The 22,291-nt window shown below is 49.4% G+C and overlaps 1 protein-coding gene, 1 long non-coding RNA gene and 1 pseudogene across 5 annotated transcripts in view; 1 reads left to right on the top strand and 2 right to left on the bottom strand.

The window, feature by feature from the left end:
• The first annotated feature begins 1,727 nt into the window (after nucleotides 1–1,727).
• On the top strand, nucleotides 1,728–9,427 carry GAL3ST3 (galactose-3-O-sulfotransferase 3). Of its 3 annotated transcripts, none has more exons than XM_077862486.1 (3): nucleotides 1,728–1,947; nucleotides 5,611–5,847; nucleotides 7,707–9,427. In XM_077862486.1, exons 2-3 carry the CDS (start codon nucleotides 5,723–5,725, stop codon nucleotides 8,875–8,877), a joined length of 1,296 nt encoding a protein of 431 aa, XP_077718612.1. In that variant the 5' UTR covers nucleotides 1,728–1,947; nucleotides 5,611–5,722; the 3' UTR covers nucleotides 8,878–9,427. The 3 variants fall into 3 exon arrangements, with proteins under 3 accessions (XP_077718612.1, XP_077718613.1, XP_077718614.1); XM_077862487.1 differs by lacking the exon at nucleotides 1,728–1,947 and adding an exon at nucleotides 2,280–3,844; XM_077862488.1 differs by lacking the exon at nucleotides 1,728–1,947 and adding an exon at nucleotides 6,022–6,253 and having other exon boundaries at nucleotides 5,617–5,847.
• LOC144292351 (uncharacterized) overlaps nucleotides 3,639–22,291 on the bottom strand; it is a 34,912-nt gene continuing 16,259 nt past the window's right edge. The window contains exons 2-3 of one of the 2 annotated variants that reach the window (XR_013359791.1): nucleotides 7,070–7,375; nucleotides 3,639–6,234 (exon numbers count right to left, since the gene is read on the bottom strand). This is a non-coding gene — a long non-coding RNA (uncharacterized LOC144292351). Of the gene's footprint in view, nucleotides 7,376–22,291 lie in introns of both variants that reach the window. The other variant, XR_013359790.1, reaches the window with a different exon arrangement.
• On the bottom strand, nucleotides 17,859–20,612 carry LOC144293115 (elongation factor 1-alpha 1 pseudogene; annotated as a pseudogene).

Raw genomic sequence — 22,291 nt, 5'->3', positions numbered from 1 at the left:
CTCTGTGTGTGTGTGTGTGTGTGTGTGTGTTGAGTGAGAGCTGGGAAATTCAAGTAAAGTGGTCTCATTTTCCTGACACCCACACACACACACACACACCCTTCATATCTTCTTTCTAGCATGCTCCATTTCACTGACTGCCTTCCAAAGAGAAGTAGCTGAGAGCACGGGAAAAATAATGGGATGCCAGGTCCAGGATAGATATGTTTATGAGAAACAAAAACAGACTGGGCCAGGAAGGTTGCTCACATCATAATCCTAAATAGGAAATTCTTTCCTCTTGCCCAAGCCTGCTTCCTCTTTCCATCACCACCACCATCTGAGTCTCCTGACACTCCCAAAGGAGAAGCCAAACCCAGAAAGAACAGAAGAAATCGCAATGATGCCCTCCCTTCCAGCTTGTCAGCACACTCAGGAAGAACCATTCCTGACCCAAAGGAAGCATTTTTCTGCTCCCTGTAACTGGAGAGATCCTGGCAGGTCATCTGAGGCTGGAGCGCCCTAGGCATGTGTATGTGCTCGGAAAGGTGATCACTGAAGCAAGATAAACTAAAGTCTGATGGATGAGGAGGTGATGTACCTAGGGCCAGAAAGGGACAAGTGGGGCTTTAATCATGACAACCCTGGGAACCAGGCAGGGCTGGACCTCCCATTGTGCAGAGGGGAAACTGGGGCAGAGAGAAGCTGACATCCCCAAGAGGCCAAACTGAGACCACAAGGAGTTCTCCTGACTCCAAGAGTTCCCATCCCCTTCTACATCGTAACAAGGACCCTCACACAATAGCTAACTGTGTGGGGCTAGAATGGAATCCAATCCCTTCCAGCCCTGGTTTGGAGGAGGCTGTCCCATTTCCAGGATCTTGCCATATTAGGCCAAGATAGCAGGAGAAAGCAGGGGTCGTGAGAACCAATGAACTATATGTGGGACTGTTGGTGTCTGGTATGACTTTGAGAGGTACTGCTGCCCAGCTCCCAGGTGGTAGGAGCTAAGCACTAAGAAGGCAGAAAATTTGGGACTACCACCCCCGGTGCCCCCATGGGAGTTTTTACACAGAGCCTTCACATGTATCATCTCTGCAGCCTCCAGCAGCTCCAAGAACAGCTCTCTATTGGGAGCTGAAAGTATCCAGACCCAAGGACTTTGCTCTTGACTCTGGGACTTAAGTTTAACAAGGGTTGAACTTGGGTTCTCTGATTCCCAATACAAAGTGCTAAAGCTCTGGTCAGGAGTGAGTGGGTCTGGAGCCCTGCTGCAGCAGCAGGGGACTGCCTTAGGGGCTGGAAGGAAAAGGATCCACAGGAGTGTGAGGGCAGATGGGAGCAGACTCCAGGCTGGAGCTGTGCTTCTCTACTGGAGGTGGACAGAAGAGAAGGAGAGGAGAGAGAGAGAGAGAGAGAGAGAGAGAGCATGCCAGTGTTTGTAGAATACCTGTGTCTCTAACTCCCCCAGGACCCACCAGCCCAAGGTTGGCCTCTGGAGCCAGGAATGCCCAGCAGCAATGCCAGAGTGTCCAGATACCTTCTGGGCCTCAGTTTCCCCTTATGTAGAGTGAGGGCAAGGAGCTGACCACATTGGTGTCCAGTCTCTGAAGGTTGCCGAGGGATGCTGGCATCCGAAGATGCCACCGGGAGATTGTTCCTGGGCAGCCCGCGAGTCAGAGCTGCCCCCTCCCCTTCCCGCTCCTTCCCCTCCCCCTCCCCGGCAAGGCTGCAGGGCCCCCGCCCCCGCCCCCGCCCCGCCTCCGGTGTGCGATGGGGGGCGGGCGGCTGGCCGAGCGGAGAGGATCGGAGCCGCCACCTGATCCCATCCAGGCGCGGAGAGGCGAGCGAACCCGCACTCGGCGCTCAGGGCCCCCGGCGCCCTCCGATCCGCATTGGATTTCGGGACAAGGGTTGGGAGATAGCGGCGACCACCCCCCCACTCAGGTCGGAGGCAGAGCCCTTGGCGTGAGTACTGCAGTGCCCGGCGTGGGGGTGGGGGACGGAGATGGACCGGACGGAGATCTTGGGTGGGCAGGAGAGTGTCGCGGGGGCCTAGTGCCTGGAGAACATGGGGGGGGGCTGCGCTCTGTCCCCTGGGGAGCGAGAGAGGCCCGGAGTGAGAGGGGGAATCTGGCCTATCCCCTATGGTGACCAGATCCTGGTGACTGAATCCCTGGGGTAGGTGGGGACGAAATTGAGGGAATGGGAGCTGGAGGGGTGGTAGTGATGGAGAGAGGAGGATGAAGGGAATTCGGAGGCAGGGATGATGGGGGGGATGGCAGGGAGAGGGAGGTGGGGGGACCTGGCAGCAGGCTAGGAGGAAAAAGGAAGGAAAAGAGGGAGGTGGAAAAATAGATGATCTCCTGGGCTACTAATTTGCAACCCCTTCAGCCCTTAGCCTCTTCCTCCTTAGTGCCCTGGGCAGCTTCCCTCCCTACTCACTGGGCTGTGCCATCCTCAAGTAAGGATGGAGTCTCCAGGTCATTCAATGGTCAGGTCCGGTGGTCCAGGCCAGGACACCCTCCTCTTCTAAAAGCACCCATATTGACCCAAGAGCCAGGATGGAGAGAGAAGGCTCATTTGGGAGTGGGTGGGTGTCCAGGCCAGTTTTCGAAGCTCTGGCTAGCTAGATAATTTTTTCCTTGGTTCCCCAGAGAAATGAAAGCAATTAGCAAAACCAGGCAGCAGCCTGAGGTAAATTGTTCTGACTAAAATTAGCACTGATATTCTGATGAGGCTGGGCATCCTGACCTGTCTGGGACAGCTGAGGGAAACTCTCTCCATGGAGCAGACACAGGGGAGACAAGGGGAGTGGTTTGAAGCATGTGACCAGCAGGAGCCGGGGCCCCTGGAGCCCACCACCCACCCTATACCAGCCTTAAGATCATAGAGGTTAAGCCTAGCCCTGGCCAACCCCCATCCCCAGGTGCCAGTACTCTGACTCCATTTCCAAGGAGGCATAGTGGAGAGAACTTGCCAAGAAAGGGAGGCCTCCAGGGTCCAGGTAGCACCCTCTCTCCGGACCTGGAATGTTTAGCCTGGCCAGGTGCCCACCCAGAGGAGACAAGGTTCTTGCTTTCAAATACCTGAAGGTCTGTCATGGAGAAAAATGATCTGTGTGGTCCAGGAGGGCAGCACTAGCAATCATGTAGAGTGGAAGGTGGAAGAGAACAAGCTGAGGAGGTGGTAGGCTGAACCTAGCTGTCCCAGGAATAACTTTGACTAGCTGAGACTGCTCAGAAACAGACCAGGCTGTATCTGAAACTGGTGAACATCCTGTCACTGATGGTGACCAAACAGAAACTAGTGCCCACCTTGAAGGGCTGGTGTCCAGGTATGATTCCCTCTTCCAAGGGGACCTCAGACTGGAGTCTGGCTGGCCGGGTCCCCAGGGCTAAGACATGGAGGGGAGGGAGATGGAGAGGACCACCAAGTACTCTATTGTCCTTCTCTGTGTGGCCTGGTTGAAGCATTTTCCAGGGAAAGTCCCAGTGTAGCTCCCTCCAGGCATGACCTCCTTGGGTGACCCAGAGTCCACTGAAAATAGGGTACTTTTAGCAAGTATAGCAGAGATGAGAATACGTTGGCCCCCTTCCCCCATTTAGCCTCTTTGGGAAACTCCCTTTAAAAAAAATAAAACTTTTTTTTTTTTTTTTAAAGACTATTTATTTGACAGAGAGTGAGCAAGCACAAGCACGGGGAGCCGGAGAAGGGGAAGTAGGTTCCCCACTGAGCAGGGAGCCCAATGCCAGGCGCCGTCCCAGGACCCCAGGATCATGACCTGAGCCGAAGGCAGACACCAACTGAGCCACCCAGGTGCCCCCAGGAAACTCCCATCTTGTCACCAAATCCTCTAGGCAGGGTAAGTGGCAGAGGCCACAGACTCTGACTTCCTCTTGTAGGCTTCCTCACTGAGGCAGAGCCAGCCCTTCTCTGCCCCTAGCAATCCCTGAAAAGACCACAGGGCCTTAGACTTTCTCTGTTGTGCCCTTGGATGGCCCTGTGTGGCTGAACCCTTCACCTCCCTCAGCCCCAGGCAGATTAAGTCTGTCTGCAGGTTGGTGGAGGAAACCAGGTGATAGGGCCTGGAGAGAAAGGAAAGGCATAACCGGGACATCTTTCCACCCAAACAGGTTTAAATGTAATCCAGGATTAATGAGGAGCAGGGGAGGTAGTGGTTAAGAAAAGGGACTGAAAACTAAGCTCCAGGCCCCTGGGGAAAGTGATGGTCAAAAGTTTTTACATTACCTCATCCCTCCTGGGACCCAGGTGTCCTAGTTCCATATACGTGCAAATGCCCATAGGGTTCCAGGCTCCCTCTCCCCATTCAAGAGGTGTGTGTGTGAGAGAGGCTGAAGCTGAACCTAGACCTGAGACTGAGGGCCCTGAGACAGAGACGCTACCCTAGTGGGGAGGAAGGCATTGCTGCTGAACTGACTTTCCACTAGCATTGCCAAAGGCTGCCCTTGAGCCAAGGTATTCATGCAGGGACAGGTGACTGGCTGGAAACCAGACCCTTCTTCTGCCTCTCACTCCTGCCACTCACCTGAGATGGAGACCCACCTTCTCCTGGAAAATCTCAGCAGGACAATAAGGAGAAGCCCCTCCGTATTCCCCACACTGCCACCCCTCTCCTAGGCTGCCATGTCACGGCCTTGGCCGGGCACCTCTCGCTGCAGAGGCAGCTGATGAGGCAGCCAGGGTTTCAGGTGTCTGGGGATGGAATCCAGATAGGGTTCTGGGATTTCAAGTCCTTCCTTTCTTTCCCACATGGATTTATTGGTCTTGGGCCTTCAGGGCAGGAGCTCAGCTAGGAAGGCCGAAGCCCATGCTTCGGGCTCAGAAGCATGCAGAACTGCCAGAATCCACAGCAGGGACGGGGAAATCAGTTTTCTGTGGAAGCAGCACATATAACGTCTAGGGGGACTAGTTTGAAACCAGAAAGAACAGGTCTGAATCCTGATCCTGCCAACAGCTGTGTGCCTATGGGACACATAGCACCAACACTTACAGCCTCAGTTTCCTGGTCTGTAACATGGGGAATAATATCTGTGTTACAAGTGTGGTGGGGATTACATGGAATTAAGTATGTAAGAGTACAGTACATGTAGTAAACCTGCAGTATTGATCCATTGCCCACGTCAAGAGACCCAAGAAGCTATAGGTCTGCTCAGTAGTTTCATATGAGCTCAGTCTCTGGGGAGTCAAGACCAACTCTTGGCTGAAGCAGTCAGGCAAGGAGTCCTGAAGGAGAGAAACCTTGAATTGAGACTTTTGTGCTTTAAGCCAAGCCCTGGTGCTAAGGTAAGTCTACTGGGGAGACAGATACAAATGACCACAAGACAAAGATGAATTCGGGCCAGGCAGAGAAGCCGAGACAGGGCTCAAGGGAGGAGTGGCTACAGCTTGAAGAGCTGGCCACACCCCAGAGCCTGTAATTCCACCCAAGACTAAGTTATCTGGAGCAGTGTGGAGATAGAGTCTTGGTAATGGGAGGTAGGAATCTGATCTTCTCTGGCTTCTCTGCTCATTCCACCCTTTGGAGCTCTCCTTTGCAGCAGTCCTGCTGGGGCCCACAGCCCATTTCCTCTACCTGCTGAAAACCTGTTTGCCTCCTTCTTCTACTAGGCCTCTCAGGAATACTGGCCCTGCTACCAGAGCCCCAGGAGCCCCCATGAGTGCCAGCGAAGGGAGTCCTGGATAGCAAGGCCCCGGCTGGTCCAGGGCTGGGTACCCCATCATGCCACCCATCCTTCAGCACCTGCAGCAGGCCACCAAGATGATGAGCCGCAGGAAAATCCTGCTGTTGGTGCTAGGATGTGGCACCTTAAGCCTCCTCATCCACCAGGGGGCGCAGCTCAGCTGGTAAGGGGGCTGGGCCTCGGTGTGGGGGCGGGCCCCAGGCGAGTTACATTCTTGCCTGGTTGGCAGAACTGGAGCTCTCCTTCCCATCCCTTTTATCTGCCAGAAAAGTGTGTCTTCCGCTGGGCTTTGCCCCTTCCGTCTGTTCTAAAAGTGCTTTCTATACATTCTCCTTAGAGCCACACAACCTCCCAGAGCAGGGACTGGTCTTCATTGAAAGGTTGCTTGAAGTCATAGAGTTAGTCAGTGACTAACCTGGGATTCTAATCCAGTCCAAGTCCTTCCCACAACATCATGTTCTGAGTGTCTCCCCAAAGGACTGCAAACAACTTCTCATTACTTCTGCTGTGCTGGGCAAATCCCCTCACTTCTCCGAGCCTGTTTCCTCATCTATAAAATGGGAATGATGGTACGTGTGACCCAATTAGTCATCCTGATACAGAATCCAATGTGACAACCAATAGGAGCCCTTACCCTACTCCTGGCTCATTATGGGAACCCAACAAGTCCCTGCCCCTCTCAGGGCCACAACCTTCCCATTTTCTACATGATCTGCCTGTGAGAATGGTGTGAATGGGCTCAGTTCTCCTTGCTGGATGATCTGCTGGTCTTTAGGAGGAGTATCTGTATAGATATTACCCTGAGCCCAAACCAGCCATAGATAGGAAGTCTTGGTGGCATTCTCAAAGGTGCTTAAAGTAATCCTCATTACATGATGCTTAGGATAGAAAAGAAACAAGAGTAACTCAAAGTCTGAAGGGAACTTACAGGTCACCTGTAATCCCAAACACCTTTGTTTCAGGAACAAGGAAAAAGAAATGAAAGCTTCATGAAGGCTAGGATTATTCTTTGTTTTTTATACGAGTAAAATTCTTGAGCCTAGAACAGTGCCTAGCACATAGTACATGCTCAAAAAAACAAAAACAAAACTTGTTTAATAAATGAATGAGGCTCCAGAGAACTTAACAGAATCACATAACAGATTGCCTCAAAGCTCATGCTACTCATCTATAAGATGAGGAGCCGGTGAAAAAGTAAAAATAAGAAAACAAAGAATAAGAGAATATGGTGATTTTAGCTGAGTTCCCAGATAATGTAAATGGTTCTTCCTCTGGTCTTCAGTTTCTATATGTGTAGAGTAGGCTTTCTCAAGGATCTCCAAGGGCCCCTGTCCTTATATTAGTTATGTATTTCTGTATAGCCGAACTACTTCAAAACTTAGTACCTGAACACATCAAACATTTATTATCGTGCTTCTGTGGGTCAGGAATCCATGTGTGATTTAGCAGGGTACTTCTTGCTCAAGGTCACATGGAGTTGCACTCAAGCTGGCTGCTGAGGACGCAGTCTCAAATGAAATTCTGATCAGAAGTGCTCCCCTTCCAGGCTCACTCGTGTGGTTGCTGGCAGCATTCAGTCCTTCAAGCAGGCGATAGACTAAGAGCCCAGTTCCTCGGGGACTGTTGCCACATGGTACCTCCCCATATGGCTGCTCATAGTACCGCAGCTTGCTTCTCCCTGCATGACTTATCTGAGAGAGAGAAAGAGAGAAAGACACCAAGATAGAAGCCATAGTCATCTTATAATGTAATCTCCAGAGTGACATCCCATCGTTTCTCCCTATTCTATTCCCTGGTTGCATCAGTAAGTCCTGCTCATACTCATGGGGAGGGAAATACACAAAAGCGCGAATACCCAAGGCCAACGGGGAGCACGGAAGGTCATCTTAGAGGCCACCCGCCATACCCCTCTACGGGTCTGTGGCCCATCTCAACATCCTTGGGGAGGGGCAAGGGTTGAGATGCACCCCTCTCACACCCTTACCCCTGCACACCCCGCCCCCCCCACACCCGACTTGGCAGGTACCCCAAGCTGTTTCCTCTGAGCTGTCCACCTCTGCGGGGCTCACCGCCCCGCCCCAAGCACATGACTGTGGCCTTCCTGAAGACGCATAAGACTGCGGGCACCACCGTGCAGAACATACTGTTCCGCTTCGCTGAGCGGCACAACCTGACGGTGGCTCTGCCGCACCCGAGCTGCGAGCACCAGTTCTGCTACCCACGCAACTTCTCGGCGCACTTCGTGCACCCCGCCACGCGGCCGCCGCACGTGCTAGCCAGCCACCTGCGCTTCGACCGCGCGGAGCTCGAGCGCCTCATGCCACCCGGCACCATCTACGTCACCATCCTGCGCGAGCCGGCCGCCATGTTCGAGTCGCTCTTCAGCTACTACAACCAGTACTGTCCAGCCTTCCGGCGCGTGCCCAACGCGTCGCTCGAGGCCTTCCTGCGCGCGCCCGAGGCCTACTACCGCGCGGGCGAGCACTTCGCCATGTTCGCGCACAACACGCTGGCCTACGACCTGGGCGGCGACAACGAGCGCAGCCCGCGCGACGACGCCGCCTACCTGGCGGGCCTCATCCGCCAGGTGGAGGAGGTCTTCTCGCTCGTCATGATCGCCGAGTACTTCGACGAGTCGCTGGTGCTGCTGCGGCGCCTGCTGGCCTGGGACCTGGACGACGTGCTCTACGCCAAGCTCAACGCGCGCGCCGCAAGCTCGCGCCTCGCCGCCATTCCTGCGGCGCTTGCACGGGCTGCGCGCGCCTGGAACGCGCTCGACGCGGGCCTGTATGACCACTTCAACGCCACGTTTTGGCGCCGCGTGGCGAGCGCTGGCCGGGCGTGCGTGGAGCGCGAGGCGCGTGAGCTGCGCGAGGCCCGCGAGCGCCTACTGCGGCGCTGCTTCGGCGACGAGCCTGTGCTGCGGCCCGCCGCTCAGATCCGCACCAAGCAGCTGCAGCCATGGCAGCCCAGCCGCAAGGTGGACATCATGGGCTATGACCTGCCCAACGGCGGCGCGGGCCCAGCCACCGAGGCCTGCCTCAAGCTGGCCATGCCCGAGGTGCAGTACTCGAGCTACCTGCTGCGCAAGCAAAAGCGCAGGGGCGGCGTTCGCGCCCGGCCCGAACCAGTCTTGGACAATCCTCCGCCCCGGCCCATCCGGGCACTGCCCCGCAGCCCCCAGGGCCACTGAGCTCTGAAGAGTCTGGGTCCTACCCTGCCCGCCGGGAGTCCTGCCTAGGACTGCCCCCAGCTCCCCCCTCGTCAGGCCCCCTTCTGCTCAGTCCTTGGGGCCCCGTCTCTCAATCTGAGCCTGCCTTCCTAGGGTGAGTTGAACCCCACTTCCGTGGAGGGTGCTGATAGGCCCGATTGAGCTCCGGGCTACCCATTTGTCCTTCCTTACTGGCTGGTGACTTTGGCAAGAGGTCTGAGGCCTGTCCGGAACTGACCACCCTGCCTTTTTCTGTGGGTTGAGCCCCACACTTGTCTTTTCCACGCGGGTAGGCCCAGGCCTCACGCAGAGGGGGTGCTGAGCCCTGGGAAAGGCTGCTTTGCCCGACAGCTTCCCCAAGCTCTTGCTCTTCCTCCCGGGGGTCAGAGACACCCCCCCCACACACTGTCTGTCTTCCAGGTTCCACCCTCCCCACAGACCTAAGCTGCTCCCAGACTCCCAGAACCAAGAGTTCTTGGGTTGGGCTTTTTGTTTGTTTGTTTTTTCTTTAATAAAATACCTCTAAAAGACACAGGTGGTATGTCAGTCACTGAAGGTTAGATTTCCCATGTTAGAGGATGAGGCAGATGCCCAAAAATAGCAGCTGTCACTGTCACCATGAGGAAAGGGGCCCCAGGCTCAATCAAGCTCCTCCACTACTTTTCCCAGAGGCTCACAACTCTCACAAACACCCCTTGACTGACTGGGCTCACGGAAGCAAACTGGCCGCCTCAGCTCCACTATTTTCCTTTGAGAAAAATCTAAATAATTGCTTTTCATTCAATTCAGCTCCACTTATTGAGCACCATGTCTAATGGGGAACATAAGTGAGCAAGGCAGATAGGGCTCATGGGGCTCATGGGGTGCTCTGGGAGACATTGGAACTGGAGCAGAAACTGAAGAAAGGATGGGGCAGAGGTCCTGAGTAGAGGGAAACAACCACCTCAGGCTGAGCAGAGGCTGAATGGAGGATCATATCCAGTAAGGAGGTGCTCACCTCAACCTCCTCCTTTTGAGTTACGAACTTCACTACCAGCCCTTCCACAAGGAGAAAACACCCCGACTCAGATGAGGACCATTCCCTTCCCCCCCAGTGTTTTTTAGCACAGCAAGACATCCAGCACTTGCACATGAAACTCTCTTAAGAGACTAGCAGAGGATGGGGACTTTTTGTTACTTTCTTCAGAGCTATGTTGACAGATCTGGACAAGTAGTAAAAATAATAGCTAATGTGGTCTACTGTGTGCCAGCCATTGTTTAAGGGCTTTACATACATTAACTTACCAGATGGACACCATCTATGGGTGATAGGACTGAAACTTGGAGAGATTAACACTCAGGGTCACACAGCTAGGATCTGAATCCAGACAGTGTAGCTTCAGAGTCTGTGCTCCCTAAGTGCTATCACACTGTCATTTGAATAAAATAGTTCCCATACCCTAGGCTAGGCTGACTCCCAGGACCTTCCCTCAAAAGAATGTAAAGTGAAGAAACCAAGACATTGCTATCAGCTCTTTATTTTATTCTTCACAGAGACAATCGTTGACCTGTTTGACCTGTTTGGACGATGGAGATTGGAATGGTTAGTTGACAGTTTGGATGGCAGTTTCTGGGCTTTAAAAAGAGGCTATTTTTATAGCACCCCACTATTTACCAGTAGAGCTCTGGAAAAGGCAAAAGGCAATAATTAGAGATGCACAAAGTCGTAATTACGTTTCTGGCATTAAGCAGCAGTAAAAAATTGTACTAGACTCAAAGTCTTCTATCCAAAGAAAACCATGCTCCGGACCTTTTTTTTTTTAAGATTTTATTTATTTATTCATGAGAATGCACAGGGAGGAGAGAGAGAGGCAGAGACAGGCGGAGGGAAAAGCAGGCTCCATGCAGGGAGCCTGACATGGGACTCGATCCAGGGTCTCCAGGATCACACCCTTGGGCTGCAGGCGGCACTAAACTGCTGAGCCACCAGGGCTGCCCCATGCTCTGGACCCTTGACCAAGAAGGGGTCTGTCTGCCACTGCCTTTCTCTAGCCCTAGCCTCTGGTCATATCTTTGCCAAGAATAACCTTCACCTTGTCCTGGATCCTCCTGGAAAATTCAGACTTGCCTTTAAGATCTGCCTTGATATACCTCTCCTGCCTTCCCAGCCCCTCAGACTGGTGGGCCTTCTTTTATAAACTTTGCCCCATTTCAGGAGAGAGCACAATTCTGAACCTAGAAAAATCTGGATTCAAGAACCAACTGGAATAATATGGAATCAACAGGCCCTGGGAGAGGGTTTCCCTGTCCAAGCAAAGGCAGACCCTAAGTAGGCACCAAATCGAATCACCTTCAGTGATTAAGCGGGGCGAGGGGATGGGAGTGGAAGGCTCTGGGACTCCTTGGTCCAAACATCTTCAGATTCAGCTACAGGGAAACAGGCTCCAGCTTCTGGGTCCCCAATACCTTGCAAAATGGCTTTTTTCAACACACATGTGGTGCTGTCCACTCTGTGCCCACTCTGCGCATTTCCAGAACTGGACAGTGGGTGGAATGTGGTTGCTGCCTCGAGGAGCTTACAGTAAGGTCTGGGACATGTGTGTATGCAGCTACCTTGATGACAGTGACTTAATGGAGGCGATTACTTCCATCCATGCTTTGGAGTTCAAACCATGACTCTGCTGCCTACTCGTTCACGACCTTGGTCTTACCATTTGAGCCTCACTTTCCTCACCTATGAAATGAATCATTCCTAAAACAAGCACACAAACAAAACAACAAAAAGAAACGAACCACTTCTGTCCTGAGCTTCGTGAACAGTATTTGAGATAAGGCACTTAGCACAGTGCCTGACACAGGGAAATGCTCCCCAGGTAGCAAGTCTGGTGCCACCAGGGCTCCTCCAAGACAGACACCCTTCATGTTGTTGGTGCTACAGGTCAGCACATCTGTTCCATGGGTTTACCGGCACATAGAAGCATTGTGAGGTAAGGGTGCCTTTTTCTACTTTGCTCAAAGGCGCTGTATGGGCAACAGCAGCCTTGATTTTTTGAGTAGAGAAGATGGGCCAAGTGTCTCCTGGGCCATCCACATGGAAGTTCAGATTGTCCTATGTGGGACGCTGGAGTGAACGGAGTGGCTACAATGACAGTCAGGGGAGGCTGGGCTGTCCCCACAGCAGAGGGGTCATGATCTCTATCTGCAGCTCTTCCCTGGCTGGCTAAGCAGCACATCAGGTGGGGACCTCTGTTATATATGAAGAGGAGTCACTGAAGCCAGCAGGAGAAAGGTCTATAATTGCAAATGCTACTGGGAGAAGGCGCATGGATAAGAACAGTGACACCAGCTAATGTCTCCTGAGCACTTACGGTGGGCTGAGTGTTCTCTGTGTATTTTTACTCACATGATACTTTCACCACCCCTGTGAAGCAAGTGTTATTCTTTATCTCCCTTTCACAGAAGGGAAAACGGGCACTAAAAGGTGTGGTGGCCCAGACTTACTGGGCTGGGAGAGGCTGAGCCAGGACAGAACCCAGAGTGCTCAGACCCCCAAGCCCCAGTCCTTGACATTGGAATCTATTGTCCTGCCCCATCAAACTCAAGAGCCTTCTTTTTTTTTTTTTCTCAAGAGCCTTTTTATAGGATACCTGGATGGCTCAGTTAGTTGAGCGTCTGCCTTCAGCTCAGGTCATGATCTCCGGATCTTGGGATTGAGCCCCATACTGGGCTCCCTGCTCAGTGGAGAGCCTGCTTCTCCCTCTGCCCTCCCCCTGCTCATGCTTGTGTGCTCTCTCTCTCTCTCTCTTTCCCTCTCTCTGAAATAAATAAATAAAATCTTTAAAAAAAAAAAAAAAGAGCCTCCTTATAGAAGCCTCCTGCGAACAGCCTTGAGTGGGAGAGAGGGGTAGAGCCCAAGCACTTTGGGTGCCTGGCAATCTGCCAACATGATTGGGCAGCTTCTCAGGCTGTGCCAGAGAAGCAGAGAGGGACTGCAGGGTAAGAACACCGGAGTAGAGGGACAGCCCCCAGGGGCATCCAGATGAAGGGAAGGAAGAGAGGAGGGGAGCCGATGAGGGGAGGTGAGACTGGCAGCCCCTTTCTTAATCTCAGAGACCTGAGATTAGCTCCTCTGACCAGAAGAACTGCAGGAATCTGAGGGCCATGGCTGGCCATAGGCTCTCCTCTCTAAAAGGTCCCCCTGCACCCTCCAGTGAGCAAAGGAGAGGACAGGACCAACCTCCTCATCCCCACTCTCCACTCCCATACAAATCTCATAGGATTTTCACAACACTTAGGCAACAGGGGAACAGGAATCATAGCCTAATACCCCATTACAAATGGGAAGACTGAGTCCCAGAGAGGGCATGTGGCTTCCAGAGTGGCCTACAGCCAGGGCAGAGACAGGAGTGGGGACCCTCCCATCAGCTGGAGCCACAAGAGGCAGGATCCTGGTTCCTCTCTCCCAACTTTGTTTCCAGCCTAGAGCTCCCCTCCTGGGCGTTCCCCAGACTCATCAAACCCATTATGTTCAAAACCAGACCTCTCACTTTTTGTTCAAAACAGCTCCTCCAGTACTCTCAGTTTCAAGGACTGGCAGCTCACTGAAGCAGAAGCTGAAGCCCCAATCTTTGATGTCTCCTTAATGTCTCCCTCACCCCTTTCCCAGTACCAGCTATCATCACATTCTATAGATTCTGACTCCTGAATAGCTGGCATCTACCCATATATCCTTCTCCACAGCACCTGTGTTGGTCCAAGCCATCAGTTTCTCTGTGGGTACTCTGACGACCATACTTAACTGACCTATTTGTCTCAGGCTCCCCAAGGCAGCCTCCTTTCTGTATCCAGAGTGATCCTTCCTAAAGCAGCCAGATGTTATCATTCCCATTTGAAACACTGCCCCTCTTACCGGCCCACAAGGCCCAGTCTAGTCTGATCCCTGACCCCTAAAAAAACTTTTTTAAAAAAGATTTTAGAGCAGCCCCGGTGGCTCAGCGGTTTAGTGCCACCTTCAGTCCAGGGTGTGATCCTGGAGACCCAGGATCGAGTTCCGCGTTAGGCTTCCTGCATGGAGCCTGTTTCTCTCTCTGCCTCTGTGTGTGTGTGTGTGTGTGTGTGTGTGTGTGTGTGTCATGAATAAATAAATAAACTCTTAAATAAAATAGTTTATTTATTTATGAGAGACACAGAGAGAGGCAGAGAGGTAGGCAGAGGGAGGGGAAGGCTCCATGCAGGGAGCCCAATGTGGGACTTGATCCCAGGATCCCGGAATCATGACATGAGCCCAGGGCAGACATTCAACTGCTGAGCCACCCAGGCATCCCTAAAAAAACTTTTCAGCTACATCTCCCATTGTTTCTCTAACCCATTGTGTTCCAGCCACACTGGATTTTTTTACACACCATTCCCTGAATGCAATGATATGCCAAGTCTGGCTCTTACTGGCTCTTGAAAGCTGAATTTTGCCAGCTAGTTGTTAAACACATTAAAATTATAATAAAAATAAAAATTAAATTATTAAATTATATAGACTTATCAAATAAATTATATTAAGAGCAAAGTTAATAAGTACTGGCAACTCATTACTTTCTAATTAGTTTACTAGATTTTACTATTGTTTGTGCTCTTAAGGTTATTTATGTCTATTTTATCTGTCTGGTGGAAATCCTATAGAATGTTGTGCTACTTCACATTTCTTCCAAATTTTTCATTGGTAGCATGAAATCAGCCATAGTGGAAATAGTTACAATACAAATCAACAAACACTATAGACCAATTGATTCATTGCTTTGTTGATCATCTAGACCAGGGTTCAACAAACTATAAGCCAAATTTTCCCCACTATCTGATTTTATAAATAAAGTTTTATTGGAACACAGGTACACTAATTCATTTATTATTTTGTGGCCGTTTTGCACAATAGCAGAGTTGTGTAGTGCCTATAGAGACTGTATGGCCCCCAAAGACTAAGATATTTACTCCTTTGTCCTTCATGAAAAAAGTTTGTTCCTCATTGCAAAAATGAAAATATATCAGCCAATATTTACATCATAACTACACATGAAGAGATGGTGTTAAACATTTACCAGCATACCACTGCCTAAAGCTGCTGGGCTCATTCATACCTCCATTCTTTGCATATGATATTCCATTTGCCCACAGTGCCTTTTCTCTTTTGATCCACCGGGAGAGTTCCTACCCATTCTTTTTTTTTTTTTTTAAGATTTTATTTATTTATTCATGAAAGAGAGAGTGGCAGAGACATAGGCATAAGAAGAAGCAGGCTCCCCACTGGGAGCCTGTGCGAGACTCTATCAAAGGACCTCAGGATCACAACCTGAGCCAAAGGCAGACGCTCAACCACTGAGCCACCCAGGTACCTGTTCCTACCCATTCTGTAACACGTCCCTTTTCCCATGATCCTGTATCAGTTAGCAATGTGCTGTGTAACAAACCACCCCAAAATATAAAGGTTTTAGAAGACTTATTCTCATCAGGTTATTAGTCATCTAGGTGGTTCTGCTGATCTGGGCTGGGCTTGACTGATCTCAACTGTGTTCACTCACAGTCCATGGTCAGCTGGCATGATGCCTGGGATCTGGGTAGTCTAGCATGGCCTCAACCAAGATGGTTCAGTTGTGTTCTATATGGTCTCTCTTATCTTTAGTAGATGAGCCTGAGCATGTTCTCGTAGCCTAAGTGTGGGTTCAATAGAGCAAGGGAAAACAGCAAACTCTTGAAGCTTTCAAGAAACACTCCATCAATTCTGCCACATTTGATTGGCCAAAGTAAGTCACAAGACTTACTTTTCCCTGCCCCATATTCAAGGGGTAGGGAACTACCTGCTACAGAATCCCATTTCAAGAGGCATTATGGATAGAAGGAGGATGTTATTTTTACATTCAATCTATCATACTACCTTCCCCTCTTTCCTCCAGCAAAGGAGCTGCTCCTGATGCTGGGTTCATACCAGCACTGCCAAGAAGTAAAATCAAACCAAACCTGTCATAAGTACTTTATAAGGAATCTACAGAGATGTTGATTTATTTACTTTTGTTCACAAAGGGACAGGAGACATGCACTGAACTCTAAGTTTCTTCTAACAAAGAAAATGGCAATTTGTGTATCTTTTAATGTTATTTTTTATAAGTCACTTTTATTTTATTTTTTTTAAGATTTTATTTATTTATGAGAGACACAGAAAGAGAGAGAGAGAGAGAGAGGCAGAGACACAGGCTCCATGCAGGGAGCCCGACATGGGACTCGATCCCTGGTCTCCAGGGTCAGGCCCTGGGCTGAAGGCTGCATTAAACCACTGAGCAACCGGGGCTGCCCTGTAAGTTACTTTTTTTTTTTTTAAGATTTTATTTATTCATCCATGAGAGACACACAGAGAGAGAGAGGAGACAGAGACACAGGCAGAGGGAGAAGCAGGCTCCACGCGGGAGCCCGATGTGGGACTCAATCCCGGGACTCCAGGATCACGCCCCAGGCCGAAGGCAGGAGCCAAACCACTGAACCACTAGGGATCCCCTGTAAGTTACTTTTAAAAGTGATGCTTTTAAAGTATCAACCTGGATTTGATCAGAGAAACAAAATTACCAGCAGTGGTTATATATGCCAAACGTGTTTTAGGAATAAGACCCTACATGATTGTGAGAGCTGATTATGTAAGACTGTTGTCTTTTTATCTTGTGCTGGAGCCTGCCTGGACAGCAGGCAGGGAGTTGAGATGACTGCGAGGTGGGGGAAGAAAGAGCAAACTGGCATTTGTGAGGGTGACCTAGACCCTACAGGATGGACCAGAGCCCACATCAGTCACTCTCCACATGTAAGGCTGCCACTTTGATGATGCAGGTGACTTAAGGGGGAAGCTGGCGTTCTGTCAGGAAGCCAAACATGCACCAGAACAGCTGTGACAGGAGTTGAAGGAGGATCTGGCATAAGCTGGAGGATCCGGAGACCCAGCTGCTGCCCCGTGCCAACAAGGTGAGTCCCCAGATAAGGGTCATTGTGAAGGAGTTACAACTATGCCTGGTGCCCCCAGACCAACTTTCCTAGTGGAAAAGGGAAGATTTTTTTCCTACTCAAGTTGTATGTTTTCCATATGACTCTTCTTTAACTTCTACTTTCCAAATCTTGCACAAAATGTCACTTGTGGCCAACACTAAGTCAGGACTATGCAGGGGAGAGAAGTCTGAGAAATAGAGCTCCAGCTTCACTAAAATCACATTGTACCAAGTCATTGTAGTTTCAGATGTTAATTTGAATATTATTATCCATGGAAACCAATTAGCACTGGAGGCCTTTAGAGATTAAAGGCCACATTCCTAAGGCCCTCCGATTTGTGCTGTAGTTATTTCTCCCATTCCAGAATTTATTGTGATATGAACGCTCAGTAGTTGGCAGACTCTCCTAGTGGTTTGCTGCTCTAGAGTGGGCTATTGTGGTTAAAAGGGTGGGGGAGGAGCAAGCGGAAACTCCTGGAATTGTCTTCCCAGCCCTGACAAATTATAAACCAAAAGTGATACCAAAACTCTGGAGAGGGGCACCTGGGTGGCTCAGTAGTTGAGCGTCTGCCTTCAGCTCAGGTCATGATCCGGGGTCCTACAATCGAATTCCACATCGGGCTCCCCCGCAGGGAACCTGTTTCTCCCTCTGCCTATGTCTCTGCTTCTCTCTGTGTCTCTCACAAATAAATAAATTAAATTAAATTAAAAAAAAAAACAAAAAAACTCCAGGGATGCCTGGGTGGCTCAGTGGTTGAGTGTCTGCCTTTGGTTCAGGTCATGATCCCAGGGTCCAGGGATCAAGTCCCACATCCTCTCAGGGAACCTGCTTCTCCCTCTGCCTATGTCTCTGCCTCTCTCTCTCTGTGTCTCTCATGAATAAATAAATAAAATCTTTAAAAAAAATTCTGGATGGGATCCCTGGGTGGCGCAGCGGTTTGGCGCCTGCCTTGGCCCAGGGCGCGATCCTGGAGACCCGGGATTGAATCCCACGTCGGGCTCCCAGTGCATGGAGCCTGCTTCTCCCTCTGCCTATGTCTCTGCCTCTCTCTCTCTCTCTCTCTCTCTCTCTGTGACTATCATAAATAAATAAAAAATTTTTAAAAAATAAATAAATAAAAATTCTGGAGAAAGTGTAGAGATTAAAGCCACCATTAGGGATTTGAGAGAGGCATATCCTTTTAGAACTTCCCTATTTGACAGCAGGAAAGCAAAGTTAATGATGTGGCAATGCCAATCACAGTTACAATTCTAGATTTGATATCCTTATTGCAGAAAATCAATATAAATGCCAGCAACTGGTATATGGCTATTGAACTAGTAGTGAATGCTTTCTCTTACATTCCCACAAGTATGGGAAATTACCCTGTTTGAGTTTACATGGCAGGAATAACCGTATCTTGTTGTACCGGTATCAGTAACAGTATCTTACTGTCTTGATCCTGGCTTATTCCATTCTATGGCAAACTGCAAAGTCTAGAGGGACTTTGACAGACTTGACAATACAGAACACCATGCTGATACACTCAACTGATGCCATTATGCTAAATAGGTGCTGTGAATAGGAAAGAGCATGAACCTTGGTGCCTTAGACATGTGTACCAGAGATGAACCCTGTGGAAGTTCAAGGACCTGACACATCAGGAAAGTTTCTAAGGGTCCAGAGGTCTGGGAAATGTTGGATATCTCTTCCAAAGTGAGAGACGAGTTGCTCCCCTTACATCATACACCATGGAGAAAGAGGAGCAATGTATGGTATGCCTTTTGGATTTTGGAACCCACATATATTTGGGCAAGCTGCTTTGACTTATTTGCTAGGTCACCTGAACATCTGACAATGTTACATTTTTTTTCACATTTAATGGGTCTCAAAATTCTGTGACAGATTTTTGGTCAAGTTGTTTCCATTAAAAAGTACTGATTTGGGGATCCCTGAGTGGCTCAGCAGTTCAGTGCCTGCCTTTGGACCAGGGCGTGGTCCTGGAGTCCCGGGATCGAGTCCCACATCAGGCTCCCTGCATGGAGTATGCTTCTCCCTCTGCCTGTGTCTCTGCCTCTCTCTCTCTCTCTGTCTCTCATGAATAAATAAATAAAACATTTAAAATAAATAAAAAGTACTGATTTTTAAAACTAATAACTTAAAACTGCCACACACACACAAAACAACAACAAAAAAAACAAATGGTCCACAAAACATTCTCCTTTCCTCCTGAAGGCTTCATGATGCATCGTTATCATTAACCAGTCTTTTACTATTAAATGGCCAATTGACACAAACAGTTCTGAGACCATTCTTCCACGACTGATTAAGACTGGGGTGGCAGGTATTGGGGATAATATTCATTTAGCCTTTTGAGCTTTCTGGGCAGACTTGGTGACTTTGCCAGCTCCAGCTGCCTTCTTGTCCACTGCTTTGATGACACCCACATAAACCGTTTGTCTCATGTCACGAACGGCAAAACTGCCCAGAGGAGGATAGTCAGAGAAGCTCTTAACACACATAGGCTTCCCAGGAGCCATATCAACAATGGCAGCATCCCCAGATTTCAAGAACTTGGGACCATCTTCCAGCTTTTTTCCAGAATGACAATCTCTTCTCCATCTCTTCTCCTTCAGCTCACTTGCAAGCAATGTGAGCTGTGTGACAATCCAACACAAGTGCCTAGCCAGCACTGATTTGGCTTGGATGGTTCAGGATAATCGCCTGAGCTGTGAAGCCAGCTGCTACTATTGGTGGGTCATTTTTGCTGTCACCAGCCACATTGTCATGACAAACATCTTTGACAGATACATTCTTGACGTGGAAGCTCACATTGTCCCCAGGAAGAGCCTCACTCAAAGCTTCATGGTGCATTTCAACAGACTTTACTTCAGTTGTAACATTAACCAGAGCAAAGGTGACCACCATGCCAGGCTTAGGAACACCAGTTTCCTTTTGGCCCACTGGGACAGAACCAGTACCACCAATTTTGTGGACGTCCTGGAGAGGCAGATGTAAGGGCTTATCATTGGACGAGTTGGTGGCAGAATGCAATCTAGAGCTCCAAGCAGTGTGGTTCTGCTGGCATTCCCATCTTTAAGGGGGCCTTTCTGTCCCTTGAACCAAGGCATGTTAGCACTTGGCTCCAGCATGTTGTCACCATTCCAACCAGAAACTGGCACAAATGCTACTGTGTTGGGGTTGTAGCCAATTTTCTTAATGTAGATGCTGACTTTCTTAACAATTTCCTCATATCTCTCCTGGCTGTAGGATGGTTCAGTGGAATCTATTTTGTGAACACCAACAATTAGTTGTTTTACATCCGGTGTGTAAGCCAGAAGGACATGCTCATGGGTCTGCCCATTCTTGGAGATACCTGCTTCAAATTCACCAACACCAGCAGCACAATCAGGACAGCACAGTCAGCCTGAGATGTGCCTGGAATCATGTTTTTGATAAAGTGTCTGTGTCCTGGGGTATCAATGATGGTCACATAATACTTGCTGCTCTCGAATTTCCACAGGGAGCTATCAATGGTGGAACCACGTTCACGTTCACCTTTCAGTTTTATCCAAGACCCAGGCATACTTGAAGGAGCCCTTTCCCATCTCAGCAGGCTCCTTCTCAAATTTTTCAATAGTTCTTTTGTCGATCCCACCACATTTGTAGATCAGATGGCCAGTAGTGGTAGGCTTGCCTGAATCTACGTGTCCAATGATGACGATGTTGATGTCTTTTCCTTTCCCATTTTGATTTAGGTTTAGCAGTGGTTTTCATAACACCTGTGTTCTGACACCAAACCCATTGCAAAAAAAAAAAAAAATGACAATGTTACATTTGGACCTAAAAAAGGCTCTTCAAAAGTCCAGCCTGTGATGCAAGCTGCCGGACCTTATGGGCATTATGCCTAGTAGATCCAGGTGGCTGAGTTAGGTGTCAGCCAAAGATGCCACGCCAAGCCTCTGGTCAGCCCCAATAGGAGCATCACAGCTAAGACCCTTAGAATTTTGGTTATGCTATCCTCCTCTAATAACTATTCTATATTCTAAACAGCAGCTCTGGCCTGCTACTGGGACTAAGTAAAGATTGAATAACTAATTTATGAACCATCAAGTGATTATTGTGCTCAAATCTGACCCACAGAATCATGAAACTGGATTTTCAGTTGCATCCCGTTAGAAATTGAAGTGGTATATGGGGCGCCTGGGTGGCTCACTCAGTTAAGCGTCTGCCTTCGGCTCAGGTCATGATCTCTGGATCCTCAGGTCGAGCCCCATGTTGGGCTCCCTGCTTGGGTGGGGGTGTCTGCTTCTCCCTCTGCCCCATCCTCTGCTTGTGCATGCTCTCTCTCATAAATAAATAAATAAATAAATAAATAAATAAATAAATAAATAAATAAATAAAATCTTTAAAAATAAATTAAAGTGTGGGGGGGTCACCTGGGTGGCTCAGCAGTTGAGCATCTGTCTTTAGCTCAGGGCATAATCCTAGGGTCCGGGGATCAAGTCCTGCATCAGGCTCCCTACGAGGAGCCTGATTCTCCCTCTGCCTATGTCTGCTTCTCTGTGTCTTTCATGAATAAATAAATAAATCTTTTTAAAAAGTAGTATGCATGATACTGGCCCCAGAAGATCCAAAAGGCACAAATAAACCCATGCAGGTGGTTCAGACTCCTATGGTATCTGCTTCTACTGCTTCACTTCCTTTTTTTTTTTTTTTTTTTATTGGTGTTCAATTTACTAACATACAGAATAACACCCAGTGCCCGTCACCCATTCACTCCCACCCCCTGCCCTCCTCCCCTTCTACCACCCCTAGTTCGTTTCCCAGAGTTAGCAGTCTTTACGTTCTGTCTCCCTTTCTGATATTTCCCACACATTTCTTCTCCCTTCCCTTATTTTCCCTTTCACTATTATTTATATTCCCCAAATGAATGAGAACATATAATGTTTGTCCTTCTCCGACTGACTTACTTCACTCAGCATAATACCCTCCAGTTCCATCCACGTTGATACTGCTTCACTTCCTTTCTCTCCATTTACACTCAAAGGCTGCAAGGAGATAAGGAAAAAGTACAAACCTGCCTTGTGTAAGGCTCTGCATTGCAGGCCAGCCACAGCCAGAAGTGGACAGATGCTGCATGACAACACATTCACAGATGGCATTGAAAGACAGTGGTGAAGAAAAATCCTCCCAGTGGGCAGAACATTGGGCAATGCAGATGTTATCCACTTTGTGTGAAAGAAAAAAGAACCTGAGGTGCAGATTTATATGAACTCATGAGCAATATCTGATGGGCTGGCCGCTTGCAGAGACTTGGAAAGTGCAGAACTGGGAACTTGATCGCATGATGGTCTAGGCTATGGATGGCTTCTTAAAATGCTCACAGAATGAGAAGATATTTGTGTCTCATGTCAACTCCTATTAG

Source organism: Canis aureus, chromosome 21, assembly GCF_053574225.1.
Source record: "Canis aureus isolate CA01 chromosome 21, VMU_Caureus_v.1.0, whole genome shotgun sequence".
Classification (NCBI taxonomy): domain Eukaryota; kingdom Metazoa; phylum Chordata; class Mammalia; order Carnivora; family Canidae; genus Canis; species Canis aureus.
The sequence above is the reverse complement of the archived record's forward strand: the minus strand, read 5'-3'. Positions and strand labels throughout refer to the sequence as shown.